Below are 14,290 nucleotides of genomic sequence, written 5' to 3'. Positions count from 1 at the left end.
AACCAATCCGATACTATCAGTGGCCCTCCGCCCGCATGGCGCTGGCTCCCCGAAGCCACTGCTTGGAATGAGGTAGCATTGTTACGCCAATACTACCCCTTCCGAGGGGTCCCAATGGCTGATGGGGGGAATTTACTAAGATGGGCTGTTGCTATGGGCAACCAATCAGACATGATCGAGGGCCGCATTTATCAAGCAATATTTGCGGTTAAATCCCCGAAAACATCAGTTTTCTCGGGCAGTGCGAAGTGGAACCGATAGGCTGCAATTGGCTATCGCCATATCAGAATGGCGATAGCCCAGGGGTGCGATGCCGGGCTGCCTGATGTTGATACATCGGGCAGCTTCGCATCCCCCATAGAAACCTATGGGTGATGGGGCCGGCGGCGCTGTAGGGAGGATCGCAGCAGGGATCGGGATAAATTTAATACATTTAGGAGATACTTAATATTTGCGGATAAACCCCGAAAACGTGCGTTTTCAGGGATTTAGCCGCAAATATAGTTAGATAAATGGGCCCCTTAGTCCTGTAGGTAGCCAGGGTCATGCGACCGTTGTCAGTTGTATATTTTGTGGTTATTGATGTGTACCCCCGCCCCCCCCCCCCACACCCCACCACCCTCACCCTGGAGGATGTATAAGGTGCATTTGCGTATAGAGGTCTCGCAGTATATAGTGAGTATACAGGATGCTGCTGGCCCCCGGGCCGGGATACGGCAGCACCTCAGGCCCCCTGAGCCAAATACATAGTGACCGCCCTTCTTATTCAGCATAATGAAGTCAATCTGCCGCACAGCTGGAGCAGGCTATAATACCCACTGGGCACATTCCATAACATTCTCTGTGGGGCGCACGGAGTGGGTGATGTTCCAACTTGCAGGTTCCAGCCCCCAGAGTCTCATGACCAGCCCCCAGCTGTGTGTTTGTCCTCCCAGCCTCTATATATAACGGACACTGGTCCAGCAATCTATATCACTAGGACAACACAGCCAGAACCATGAAGGGAGTCGTGCTCAGCCTGGTCCTTGTCGCACTGTCTGCCCTGTGTGCCCAGGGCGAGGTGCCCGTCCAACCGGACTTCCAGGAGGATAAGGTAGGTGCTCCCCGGGGAGACCCCGCATTGCCCCCTCACCCTATAAGCCCAGACTTGATGCTGATACAATGGTGGAGCTGATTGGTTGGAACTTTGGGTCAGATGTATCAAGTTTCAAAAAGTGATAAATTGGAGAGTGATAAACAACCAGCCAATCAGCTGCTACCTCTCATTTTTTTCAAACCCAGCCTGTAACATGGTAGGTAGGAGCTGATTGGCTGGTTGTTTATCACTCTCCATTTTATCACTTTTTGAAGCTTGATACATCTGGCCCTTTATCACTCTCCAAGGCTTGATACATCTCCCCCATATCTGCTTGTGCAATGCCGAGATCAGAGGATAATCTTATCTATCTCATTAGAAGATGCTATATGTACTGCGCTGTATATACTGCATATAGGACAATACTTGGATGTGCATTATTGGGAATAGCTGTGGAACTACACTCCCCAGCACGCCCTGCCACAGTTTTAGCATGGTCCAACAGCATAATTGTGGCAGGGCATGCTGGTATGTGTAGTTCCATGGCAGCTAGTGTGCCACAGGTTGCCTAACCCTGTCCTGTAGCTCACAGAGGGGTAAATGTACTGAGATGGAAGTTCTATTGAAGATGAGACATATACACTGCAATCTAGGCAGGGTCTTATCCTAATGATAAGTGAAGTGATTTGGGCAAATTCGGTCTCAAAATGGACAAAACCGTGCTGCACTGCTGGTGGGGCAGATGTAACAGGTGCAGAGAGAGTTAGATTTGGGTGGGGTGTGATCAAACTGAAATCTAAATGGCAGTATAAGAATAAAGCAGCCAGTATTTACCCTGCACAGAAACAAAATAACTCCCAACAATCTAACTCTCTCTGCACCTGTTACATCAGCCCCCCCCCCTGCAGTGCAGCATGGTTTTGTCCATTTTGAGAACAAGTTTTATACATGCTTTGTCCTCATTATATACATACTGGACATATTGTGTATATTTTATATATACAACACATCGCTTGGCCTGTGCTTTATACCTGTACGTACTAAGCCAGTTGTGGTTTGCAGATTGTAGGCACGTGGTACGGAATCGGCCTGGCGTCCAACTCCGGATGGTTCCAGGCTAAGAAGCAGGTGATGAAGATGTGCATCACCCAGATCACACCCACCGCCGATGGGAACCTGGACGTCGTCACCACCTTCTCCAAGTAAGTGCGCATTTGGGACGCGGCCATCGGTTAGTGGGATTTAAGGGGGCTAATATATATCACTACATATATATATATATATATATATATATATATATATATATGACGTCTTCCCTTTGTTCTGTGCTTCTCAGCAGTGTATAATAAAACAGTTAGTCCTTTAATTGCCAAAGCTGCTGTAAGATGTGCAAAATATGTGCTAAAAATACCCAGCTGAAGTCCAGGAATACGAATCACTGTAGTTATTGCCGGCAATTGTTCTGAAGTCAATTCATTAAAGTTTATTTAAACATTGCGCAAAAAAATAACAACAACCGGTGGCTGAGAGCGGCGCTGGCATTATTAACCGGATATTTCACACATCTCTCACAGCAACACTGTCACACAAAGGGTTAAGGGTCAACAATGTCGACAGTTAGTAGGCCAACAGCAAATGGTTGACACAGACAAGGTCGACATAATGAAAATGTCGATACAAGCAAAAGGAGTGGTCCCCTACCGCTGCGCTCGCTACACATTACCGTTCCCAATCGTGTCCGCGTGGATGTTGAATTAAACAGTTTAAAAAAAAAAAAAGTGAAAAACTCATAGTGCATACTGAGCGGGATTGAACTGAGCGGGAGTTTGTCCGCCTGGCCGAGTATGCACAGCAATCGCCGCTGTGCTTTACGGCTGAGCGGGATCTTGCTGAAAATATTCACTGTCCCACAGGGTTGGGAGCATTTTTAAAAGCAAATTGGGGTAGGGATGGCCGTCGTTGCCATTGCCATCGATGGTTGCCATCGAGCGCAATAGTGCACCGGGCCATCGATAGTGTTAAAGTGTGCAATGAATGACCATTGATATTTTTAACTATCGATGGTCATCCATTGTGTTTGATTGGCCTGGGGGCCAATCAAAACCTGGGGGCGTAGGTTTGTGGGGCTTGGGGGCGGAGCTATGTGCAGTGCCCCGACACTTTGAAAAAAAGTTTTGCTGTGCCAGCGATGGAGGGAAAACATCTGGTTTTCCCCCATCGATTGCAAAAGTATTCTACATCGGCCATAAATCATCGATGATTTTGAATCATCGATGGTCGATGGCCATCCCTAAATCAGGGAGGGAATCTTCTAGGCCAGTGGTTCTCAACCTTTTTTCTCTCCCGTACCCCTTGATTAGGCTTTTCATTGATAAGTACCCCCCTCCTCTCATTTTGAAATATGGACAGTACTTAGCGGTATGCGGATCCTTATGCATGTCCTTATATTAAGGAGGAGCGGAGGAGTAGTATACAGCAAGGAATCCTGCCCTTCCGTGTCTAGACACTGGTTATGTACTATGTCCAGGATTCCCGCTAACACCGGTAGGATTAATGCCGCTGCTTCCTCCACCTTTTTCAGTGCTGGGCAGATGACTGCTGATGTCTAAGGGCAGCATGGGAAGCTCCCAGAGGATTGCTGGTCAGGCATATGACACAACATGGTTTGTCTCCATGGCAATGGGTCTTCTTCAGCCATCAAAAGACCTTTTCATCGTCCGCCATTACCAATATTATTTTCAAGTACCCCCAACTGGTCTGCAGAGTACCCCCAGGGGTACTAGTACCCCAGGTTGGGAACCACTGTTCTAGGCGGAGGGTGCAGGAAGTGCTGCCGCTGCCATGATTAAGTTTCCCCCGCCAACCACCCTGAATTGAATTCCCCCCCTAATGTCCTCCACGTATCACACACACTGCCAGGTACAAGCAAACTTTCTATATGATAGTTTTCTCTGCCATCCCCGCACACAAATATTAATATCCTATGTCATAAAGGGCTAATGCTGCTCCTCTCCTCTATGGAGGGAATTAAAGTGTTTTGCACACAGACCACCACTAATTCGTCTTAATATAATGGTCCATAAACCGCATTGCAAATAACAAAGACTAAAGAGGGGTAATATTGAATAACTTGTGAGGGGGGCGCGTCTGCTCACCTGTTGTATGGTTCCGTTCCAGGCAGGATCGCTGCGAGAAGAAGAGCATGACCTACGTCAAGACCGAGCAGCCCGGCCGCTTCTACTCCAAAAGTCTACGTAAGTTACGCCTTGCCGACACAACACAGAGAGCAGGAAATAATAATATTATACATTACACCAGTGTTCAGTGATTAATGAGTACACCTGTGCACCTGCCGGGTGACCTGGGACATGTGTCAGTGTGTAATGAGTACACCTGTGCACCTGCCGGGTGACCTGGGGCATGTGCCAGTGAGTAATGAGTACACCTGTGCACCTGCCGGGTGACCTGGGGCATGTGCCAGTGAGTAATGAGTACACCTGTGCACCTGCCGGGTGACCTGGGACATGTGTCAGTGAGTAATGAGTGCACCTGTGCACCTGCCGGGTGACCTGGGACATGTGTCAGTGAGTAATGAGTGCACCTGTGCACCTGCCGGGTGACCCGGGACGAGTGACAGTGAGTAATGAGTACACCTGTGCACCTGCCGGGTGACCTGGGACGTGTGTCAGTGAGTAATGAGTACACCTGTGCACCTGCCGGGTGACCCGGGACGAGTGACAGTGAGTAATGAGTACAACTGTGCACCTGCCAGGTGACCCGGGACATGTGTCAGTGAGTAATGAGTACACCTGTGCCCCTGCCGCGTGACCTGGGACATGTGTCAGTGAGTAATGAGTACACCTGTGCACCTGCCGGGTGACCTGGGACATGTGTCAGTGAGTAATGAGTACACCTGTGCACCTGCCGGGTGACCTGGGACATGTGTCAGTGAGTAATGAGTACACCTGTGCACCTGCCGGGTGACCTGGGACGTGTGTCAGTGAGTAATGAGTACACCTGTGCACCTGCCGGGTGACCCGGGACATGTGTCAGTGAGTAATGAGTACACCTGTGCACCTGCCGGGTGACCCGGGACATGTGTCAGAGGGTAGTGAGTACACCTGTGCACCTGCCGGGTGACCTGGGACATGTGTCAGTGAGTAATGAGTACACCTGTGCCCCTGCCGGGTGACCTGGGACATGTGTCAGTGAGTAATGAGTACACCTGTGCCCCTGCCGCGTGACCTGGGACATGTGTCAGTGAGTAATGAGTACACCTGTGCACCTGCCGGGTGACCTGGGACATGTGTCAGTGAGGAATGAGTACACCTGTGCACCTGCCGGGTGACCCGGGACATGTGTCAGTGAGTAATGAGTACACCTGTGCACCTGCCGGGTAACCTGGGACATGTGTCAGTGAGTAATGAGTACACCTGTGCACCTGCCGGGTGACCTGGGACATGTGTCAGTGAGTAATGAGTACACCTGTGCACCTGCCGGGTGACCTGGGACATGTGTCAGTGAGTAATGAGTGCACCTGTGCACCTGCCGGGTGACCTGGGACGTGTGTCAGTGAGTAATGAGTACACCTGTGCACCTGCCGGGTGACCCGGGACGTGTGACAGTGAGTAATGAGTACAACTGTGCACCTGCCGGGTGACCCGGGACATGTGTCAGTGAGTAATGAGTACACCTGTACACCTGCCGCGTGACCCGGGACATGTGTCAGTGAGTAATGAGTACACCTGTGCACCTGCCGGGTGACATGGGACATGTGTCAGTGAGTAATGAGTACACCTGTGCACCTGCCGGGTGACCTGGGACATGTGTCAGTGAGTAATGGGTGCACCTGTGCACCTGCCGGGTGACCTGGGACGTGTGTCAGTGAGTATTGAGTGCACCTGTGCACCTGCCGGGTGACCCGGGACGTGTGTCAGTGAGTAATGAGTGCACCTGTGCACCTGCCGGGTTACTTAGAAAACTGTTGGGGGTAACTTGAGGACCAGGGGCCAAATGTATAAGGGTCTGAGAATCAGAGTGAGAGATTTTGGGAAAGTTTTCCCATTTTTGTTAAAGCGGCAATCATTTACACTGAGAAACCAGGCTGATTTTGCCATGTAAATGATTGCCACTTTAACATAAATGGGAAAACTCTCCCAAAACCACTTTCTGATTCTCACACCCTATTACATTTGGTCCCAGGGTTGGGTAACACTGTTGTAACTGATTGCCCGTTAACGATATATCGCCCAATGTGTACCCAGCGTTAGGCTCCGTTACGTGGCGGTGGACCATGTTGCACTTCTCTTTACATACATATATATGATTGGCAGCCTAACCAATCATTGCATATTGACCAAAAGTAAAGTCATTTGGTTCTGGACCACCAACACGTGGCACCTCTATACCTGTGCTGAGGTACCGCCGGCAGCCACGCACCCAGTTTAGATACCTTATATCTACCTGCACACGTAATGGTGCACCGAATGATCGCAATTAGGGATGCCAATCCCGGGATCGGGATCGGCGGGATCCCGGGATTTAGGGCATATTTGGTCGGGATTTGAATCCCGGGATTGGCTGCTCCAATCCCGGGATTGCGGGATCCAAATGCGCATTCGCATTTGATCCCCTTCTTATGCGTACCGCTGAGCGGGGCGGGAGGAGGCTGTTAACTTTAACTCCGGGCAGACGCGGCGGTGTCTGAACACTAAGGTTGCGCAGCGTGACCTCTAACATCACGCTGCGCTGCCTGGCAACAAGGCTGTGTGGCTGCGCAGCGTGATGTGAGAGATCACATCACGCTGCGCAGCCACACATTGATTCACAAGCCACCGCATTCGCCCGGACACCAAGTTACCCGCCTCCTCCCCGGCTCTCCAGTCACCTCGCCTCCTCCACAGCGTCTGCCCGGAGACATTGTCACCCCCCTCCTCCCCGGCCCGCCTCAAATGCCGCATGCCGCCGGCCTGCCCCGCATCTCCTCTATGCTTAGAGGTAATTTTTCAACTATTGGGCATATCATGAGGCCAATCCCGGGATCCCGGGAATCCCGGGATTGACAGTTTTTCAATCCCGAATCCCGGGATTGAAAAAATGGCCCGGGATTGGCCTCCCTAATCGCAATGTTCCTCTCCCATAAGGTTACGGCAGTGATCAGGACATCCGAGTGGTGGAAACCAACTACAAGGAGTACGTCTTGATGCACTCACTGAAGACCAAGGGCGACCAGGTCAACACCATCGTGTCTATCTTCAGTAAGTACCCCGGCGCCGGGGCAGGGAGTTGGGGGGGGGGGGGGGGTTGGTAATTTGCCCCATTGTGGAGATTTGTCACTTTTTATACATAACTAATATCAACCTAAACAAGTAACTTCTATAGTTCTTTTGGCACTTGTGTACTAGCACGACGCCCACGATATTTGGTCATACAACATATAATCGCATGGCATACACCCGATGCACTGCAATGCAATTTAAAATTGTATAAGCCCCCTATACGATGTTTAATTGTATAAGCACCCTAATGGGGGCTTACAATGTTAAATGCACCCCCACGCCACCCCCACTATGAACGTGAATCCGAAGCGTGGCAAGCGCCGCGAGCCCGCGACGATACGCGTCCTCCGACCTTTTCACACCCCCACTATCCACGTCGGCGTGGAGTTGATTTTATATAGTGTGGCGAGCGCAGCGAGCCACCGAGTCCAAAGCGCGGTGAGCACAGCGAGCCCCGCGCGGGGACGCGTATTACTTTACATGTATTCCGCATCCCCTCGCGGGGCTCGCTGTGCTCGCCATGCTTCAGGCTCGCTGCGCTCGCCACACTATATAAAATCGACTCCACGCCGACGTGGAAAGTGGGGGTACGAAAAGGTCGTAGGACGCGTACCGCCGCCCCTCGCGGGCTCACTGCGCTCGCCACGCTTCGGGTTCACGTTCATAGTGGGGGTGGCGTGGGGGTGCATTTAACATTGTAAGCCCCCATTAGGGTGCATATACAGTTTAAAATCGCATTGCATCACATTGCCATATACAATGGTATACAATTTTAAATTGTATACCATCGGGTGCCAATCGCGTCGCATCGCATACCATCGCATGCCTTATGGTCTGCGATGCGATGGGCGCCGTGCTGGTACACAAGTACCGTTCTTTTTAAGAAGGGGGCATGGCCACACCTCCACAATTAGGCCACTCCCCATTCCGTTACTGGGGCCCGGGGAAGCTTTCTGCGGCCCTGTATATAGCTGTGACAATTAAAATAAAAAGGGTACTCTTTACCTAGAAGGGTGCCCGTCGCGGGCATCGCGGGTACATTTATGTGTGGCCGCGACGCGACCGACGCGATGCCCGCGATTTCCCATTGAAACCCATGTTAAACATGGAAATCGTGTCGGTCGCGTCGCGGCCGGCCATAAATGTACCCGCGATGCCCGCGACGCGATGCTCCCGATTTCCCATAGGAATCAATGTTAAAAGGCGCGATGGACCCGATTTTACTGTTAAATGGCTCAATGGACACGATTTGGCCATAGAAATCAATGTTAAATGGGCCACAGAGCCCATTAACCCTTAAATGTCCCCCCCAATTTTTAACGCCACCCCACGATCCACGCGAACCCGAAGCGTGGCGAGCGCAGCGAGCCCGCGAGGGGCGGCGGTACGCGTCCTCCGACCTTTTCATGCCCTACTATCCACTAGGGCGTGGAGTGAGAATATAATAGTGTGGCGAGCGCAGCGAGCCACCGAGCCCGAAGCGTGGCGAGCGCAGCGAGCCCCGCGAGGGGACGCGGATACCTTCACAGTTATACGCGTCCCCTCGCGGGCTTCACAGGTGTCCGTGGCGACGCCGACACCTGTGAAGCCCACGAGGGGACGCGTCTACCTGTGAAGGTATCCGCGTCCCCTCGCGGGGCTCGCTGCGCTCGCCACGCTTCGGGCTCGGTGGCTCGCTGCGCTCGCCACACTATTATATTCTCACTCCACGCCCTAGTGGATAGTAGGGCATGAAAAGGTCGGAGGACGCGTACCGCCGCCCCTCGCGGGCTCGCTGCGCTCGCCACGCTTCGGGTTCGCGTGGATCGTGGGGTGGCGTTAAAAATTGGGGGGGACATTTAAGGGTTAATTGTGCTTATTTGGGCTCTGTGGCCCATTTAACATTGATTCCTAGGGCCAAATCGGGTCCATTGAGGCATTTAACAGTCAAATCGCGGTCAATCAGCCTTTTTAACATTGTTCCCTATGGGAAAATCGCGGTCATCGCGGGCATCGCGGCCATCCCGATTTACCCGCGATGCCCGCGATGACCGCGATTTTTACCCCCGATGACCGCGATTTCAATCGCTGGCGCCCTTCTAGGTAAAGAGTACCATAAAAAGGATTACTTATCCAAGTTATTACCATCGGGGTGATGCAATATGCAGTAATATTATTTAAATGATATTTCCGCACAAGAAAGCCTTAGGCCTGTTACGCATTCATTCTGATTGGCTGGAGGGTGAATGTTTGTGTACCTTCTGTAGCAAAAAACTTAATAGGGTAACAATGTATCATACAAGAAACAAATAGAATATTTTTCTAGAGAGCGCAAGAAACACTGCAAAATTTAATCATATAAAAATACAAATTTATTTAATCATGAATAAAAATAAAAATAACATTTCATAAAACATGCAATTTAAGCAATGATCCTTTAGGAATAATAAAAGAACAATAATAATTTCCTTTAGAAAAGAACCGTGTCCTTATGCCAATAGCTGTCAGATCACTGGCAGTTTTGTGTTCAAATGGCAATTTTGTTAATTGGAATATTTGTATCCACTTGCTTTATCTGTAACCAATTGTGGCATAATAGATAATTGAAATATAAAGAGTCCAGTGCTTGCCAGTAATATAGATAATGCAATTGATCCGTGGCTTGGACTTATTTTATATAGAAAGTCAGCGGTAAAACATGCAAAGTTATTTAGCCACCCGTAGACTACTCACTCACTCAGTCGGCATGAGGTGAATATATGGTGATGTTTATAGTAATAACAGCTGCCTTCAAGGTACTGGCTGTATGAAGGATTTCCACGACCTGACCACAGCAACGAGACCTGCTCGCTGTGTCAGGGAGCCGACCGCCTTCAGACGGACGCTGCGGGGGAACAGATGTAATAGCTGTTGATATCTACCTCAGCTCCCGACGGGTCTTTTATCAGCTCGCGCTGCACTCTGTTTACAGCGAGAGTGTGCAGACCTCTGTGTCACTTGGAGACGATGCTTTCTGAGGAAACCGTCAAATCCATATGACGGAGAAACGCGTCAAGACTCCCCCCTGCCATTGATGCCTTTGATGTCTGCTAACTGATCCGTGTCCTGCGTCCACCCGTACCTCACTGCGCTCACAGAAAGCATCGTCTCCAAGTGACACAGAGGTCTGCACACTCTCGCTGTAAACAGAGTGCAGCGCGAGCTGATAAAAGACCCGTCGGGAGCTGAGGTAGATATCAACAGCTATTACATCTGTTCCCCCGCAGCGTCCGTCTGAAGGCGGTCGGCTCCCTGACACAGCGAGCAGGTCTCGTTGCTGTGGTCAGGTCGTGGAAATCCTTCATACAGCCAGTACCTTGAAGGCAGCTGTTATTACTATAAACATCACCATATATTCACCTCATGCCGACTGAGTGAGTGAGTAGTCTACGGGTGGCTAAATAACTTTGCATGTTTTACCGCTGACTTTCTATATAAAATAAGTCCAAGCCACGGATCAATTGCATTATCTATATTACTGGCAAGCACTGGACTCTTTATATTTCAATTATCTATTATGCCACAATTGGTTACAGATAAAGCAAGTGGATACAAATATTCCAATTAACAAAATTGCCATTTGAACACAAAACTGCCAGTGATCTGACAGCTATTGGCATAAGGACACGGTTCTTTTCTAAAGGAAATTATTATTGTTCTTTTATTATTCCTAAAGGATCATTGCTTAAATTGCATGTTTTATGAAATGTTATTTTTATTTTTATTCATGATTAAATAAATTTGTATTTTTATATGATTAAATTTTGCAGTGTTTCTTGCGCTCTCTAGAAAAATATTCTATTTGTTTCTTGTATTTAACTTTATTAAGGACTGCAGAGAGCCTTAATTGAGAGCAGCAAGTCACACTCCTTCTTTTTAAAAAATTATTCTATTTTGATTTATTGATATAATTGATTGCTGTGCGCCCGATTAGTTGGTCCTTCTCACCCGCTTTGGTTGATTTCCCTGGGACCGTGTGTCTAAATTTATCACACGGGTTCCGTGGATCACCGGAGTAGGTGATTGGAGGCCCATACCTGTGTTTTAATGTATCATACAAGTGCAGAGTCTGGAACCTGAAGAGGGAGGGGCTCTCAGGAAGTGGGTCCTACCAGGGATTTTCCCTGTTTGCCGATTGGCCGGTCTGGGTTACATAGTGACGCATTAGCTGCCGACTGCCGTTTCCACGTCTTCTTTCTCTGCTCCTTTTCAGGCAGAACAAAGGACTTAAGACCAGAACTGGTGGAGAAATTCAAACAGCTGGCCAAGGACCAAGGACTGACCGATGACAACATCCTCATCCTGCCTCAAACCAGTAATTACACAACATGACACCCTGGTCACATGGCTACACACATCCCCACACATAGGCGGCAATAAGCATTGTTAACACCCTACACAAGTAACAACACATCGGTAACATCCATCACAATGTAAATGAGTAGCCTGTTGTACAAACACAAAGTAACGTTCTTCACACTGGTGAAATGCGTCGAACACGGTGACAAATCAGCACAATGTACCATTTATACACCTCACACTGCTGAAACGCGTCAGTGATTTGAACCAGGTGACATATCAGCACAATGTACCATTTATACCCCTCACACTGGTGAAACGCGTCATTAGATTTGAACCCGGTGACATATCAGCACAATGTACCATTTATACCCCTCACACTGGCGAAACGCGTCAGTAGATTTGAACCCGGTGACATATCAGCACAATGTACCATTTATACCCCTCACACTGGCGAAACGCGTCGGTGGATTCGAACCCGGTGACATATAAGCACAATGTACCATTTATGCCCCTCACACTGGCGAAATGCATTGGTAGGGTTCGAACTTGGTGACATATAAGCACAATGTACCATCTATACCCCTCACACTGGAACAACATTTAATAACCAACAGCATACAGGGGTCATAGACTGCTCAGTGGTAATAGAATCCGATTTGGGGGGGTAAGAAACTTGTGAAGTTCCAGCAACACATTGAGTTGTGTGAGATGGCATCCCGCTCTGTATTCACGCATTGTGCCAACTGTGGCAGAATTTATAAGGGTAACACTATCTGCTCCGTGGTGCGGCTGGGGAATAATCCGGGCAGGGGTAAGGGTAGCCTGTGCGGAGAGTACGTGAGGCCAAATTCAGCAGGAGACATGTCAGTGAGGATTCAACACAACCTCTTGGGGCACATTCAGACACAAATGCTGTGCGCATGCATGGGGACCCCCCGCAAACCACCGCTCTGAGAGGGTAAATATTGGGGAGAAGGGCACAGAGGGGTAAAAAATGATAGGGGCCAGGTGGGTAAGAAAAGGGTAGACTATACTTATACAGTTTGTTTTTGATTTACACAATTTATCACAATGACCAGGACAACTTACCCCTCTTGTCCAGCCGGCACGTCACCTGCCCCACGCTGTACAATGTATAATATTGTCCAGTAGTAATGTCGATGGCGGCTGACCCACGTCTTCTACACTGACCCCATGTTCTGCCTTCTCTCCACAGATAACTGCATGTCCGACGTCTAACCTAACAGGTGAGTGTGAGGGGACAAACACAACACTGGGACATAATGGTCATCCCGGCTGATACCTGGGCACAGCGCTGGTGGCGGCCATGCTGCCAGATAAACCGGTATTACAGTGTAAAACAGCCTATGGCTTCACTAGGAGTGACATCACCAAGGCTGGAAAAACGGTGATGTCACTGGTTCTGGGTGAACTGTCATTCATGCACACTTAGGGGGTATATTTACTATGATGGGTGATTTCACATGGGATGTTGCTATGGGTAACCAATGAGAATCTACTACTTATTTATTTAGCGCCTTCTCTAGCAGAAAATAAATATACTCTGATAGAAATCAGCAACTTTGTTATACATTTACTATAGTATGAATTTATCTTGCACCTTTTAGAAGATCGTTGCTAGAATCAGATCTGTTGCTATGGGCAATGTCTTTAAAACCAGCACTTTAGTAAATATAGCCCTAAGTCAAGATTATTCCAATGCATTTGTCAGTATGAGCGGAATCCTCTCAGTGCGTCCGCAGATGTCACCATACTGATGCCATGTCTGTGTTTCCCCCGCAGAGTGAAGATCCAGTGACCGCACCTTTCCACTAGAGGGCGTCTATGTTGTAGATGGGTTTAGCACGCTACCGTAATGTTTGTACAATTCTGCATATAATAAATTCCTGCATGAATCCCCACAAACGCCTCCGATTTATTGGTCAGTCTCTGTTGGTATACAAGGGTCACTAGGAGCATTATATATAGTATACAAGGGTCACTATGCATATTATGTATAGTATACAAGGGTCACTATGCATATTATGAATAGTATACAAGGGTCACTATGAGCATTATGTATAGTATACAAGGGTCACTATGAGCATTATGTATAGTAGACAAGGGTCGGTATGAGCATTATGTATAGTATACAAGGGTCACTGTGCATTATGTATAGTATACAAGGGTCACTATGCACATTATGTATAGTAGACAAGGGTCGGTATGAGCATTATGTATAGTATACCAGGGTCACTGTGCATTATGTATAGTATACAAGGGTCACTATGAGCATTATGTATAGTATACAAGGGTCACTATGAGCATTATATATAGTATACAGGGATCACTATGTGCATTATGTATAGTATACAAGGGTCACTATGAGCATTATGTATAGTATACAAGGGTCACTATGAGCATTATGTATAGCATACAAGGGTCACTATGAGCATTATGTATAGTATACAAGGGTCACTATGTGCATTATGTATAGCATACAAGGGTCACTATGCACATTATGTATCGTATACAAGGGTCACTATGCACATTATGTATAGTATACAAGGGTCACTATAAGCATTATTTATAGTATACAAGGGTCACTATGAGCATT

The 14,290-nt window shown here is 48.5% G+C and overlaps 1 protein-coding gene across 1 annotated transcript; it reads left to right on the top strand.

The window, feature by feature from the left end:
• Positions 1 to 935: 935 nt before the first annotated feature.
• Positions 936 to 13,599, top strand: LOC146037188 (lipocalin-like). The gene is made up of 7 exons (XM_083161165.1): positions 936 to 1,093; positions 2,138 to 2,277; positions 4,253 to 4,329; positions 7,219 to 7,332; positions 11,585 to 11,686; positions 12,890 to 12,920; positions 13,477 to 13,599. The coding sequence occupies exons 1-6, from the start codon at positions 998 to 1,000 to the stop codon at positions 12,910 to 12,912; spliced, it is 552 nt and encodes a 183-aa protein (XP_083017291.1). The 5' UTR covers positions 936 to 997; the 3' UTR covers positions 12,913 to 12,920; positions 13,477 to 13,599.
• The last annotated feature ends 691 nt before the right edge of the window (positions 13,600 to 14,290 follow it).

This window comes from Crinia signifera, chromosome 9, assembly GCF_055691185.1.
Source record: "Crinia signifera chromosome 9, ASM5569118v1, whole genome shotgun sequence".
NCBI classification, from domain to species: domain Eukaryota; kingdom Metazoa; phylum Chordata; class Amphibia; order Anura; family Myobatrachidae; genus Crinia; species Crinia signifera.
This window is presented reverse-complemented; position numbering and strand designations above follow the sequence as displayed.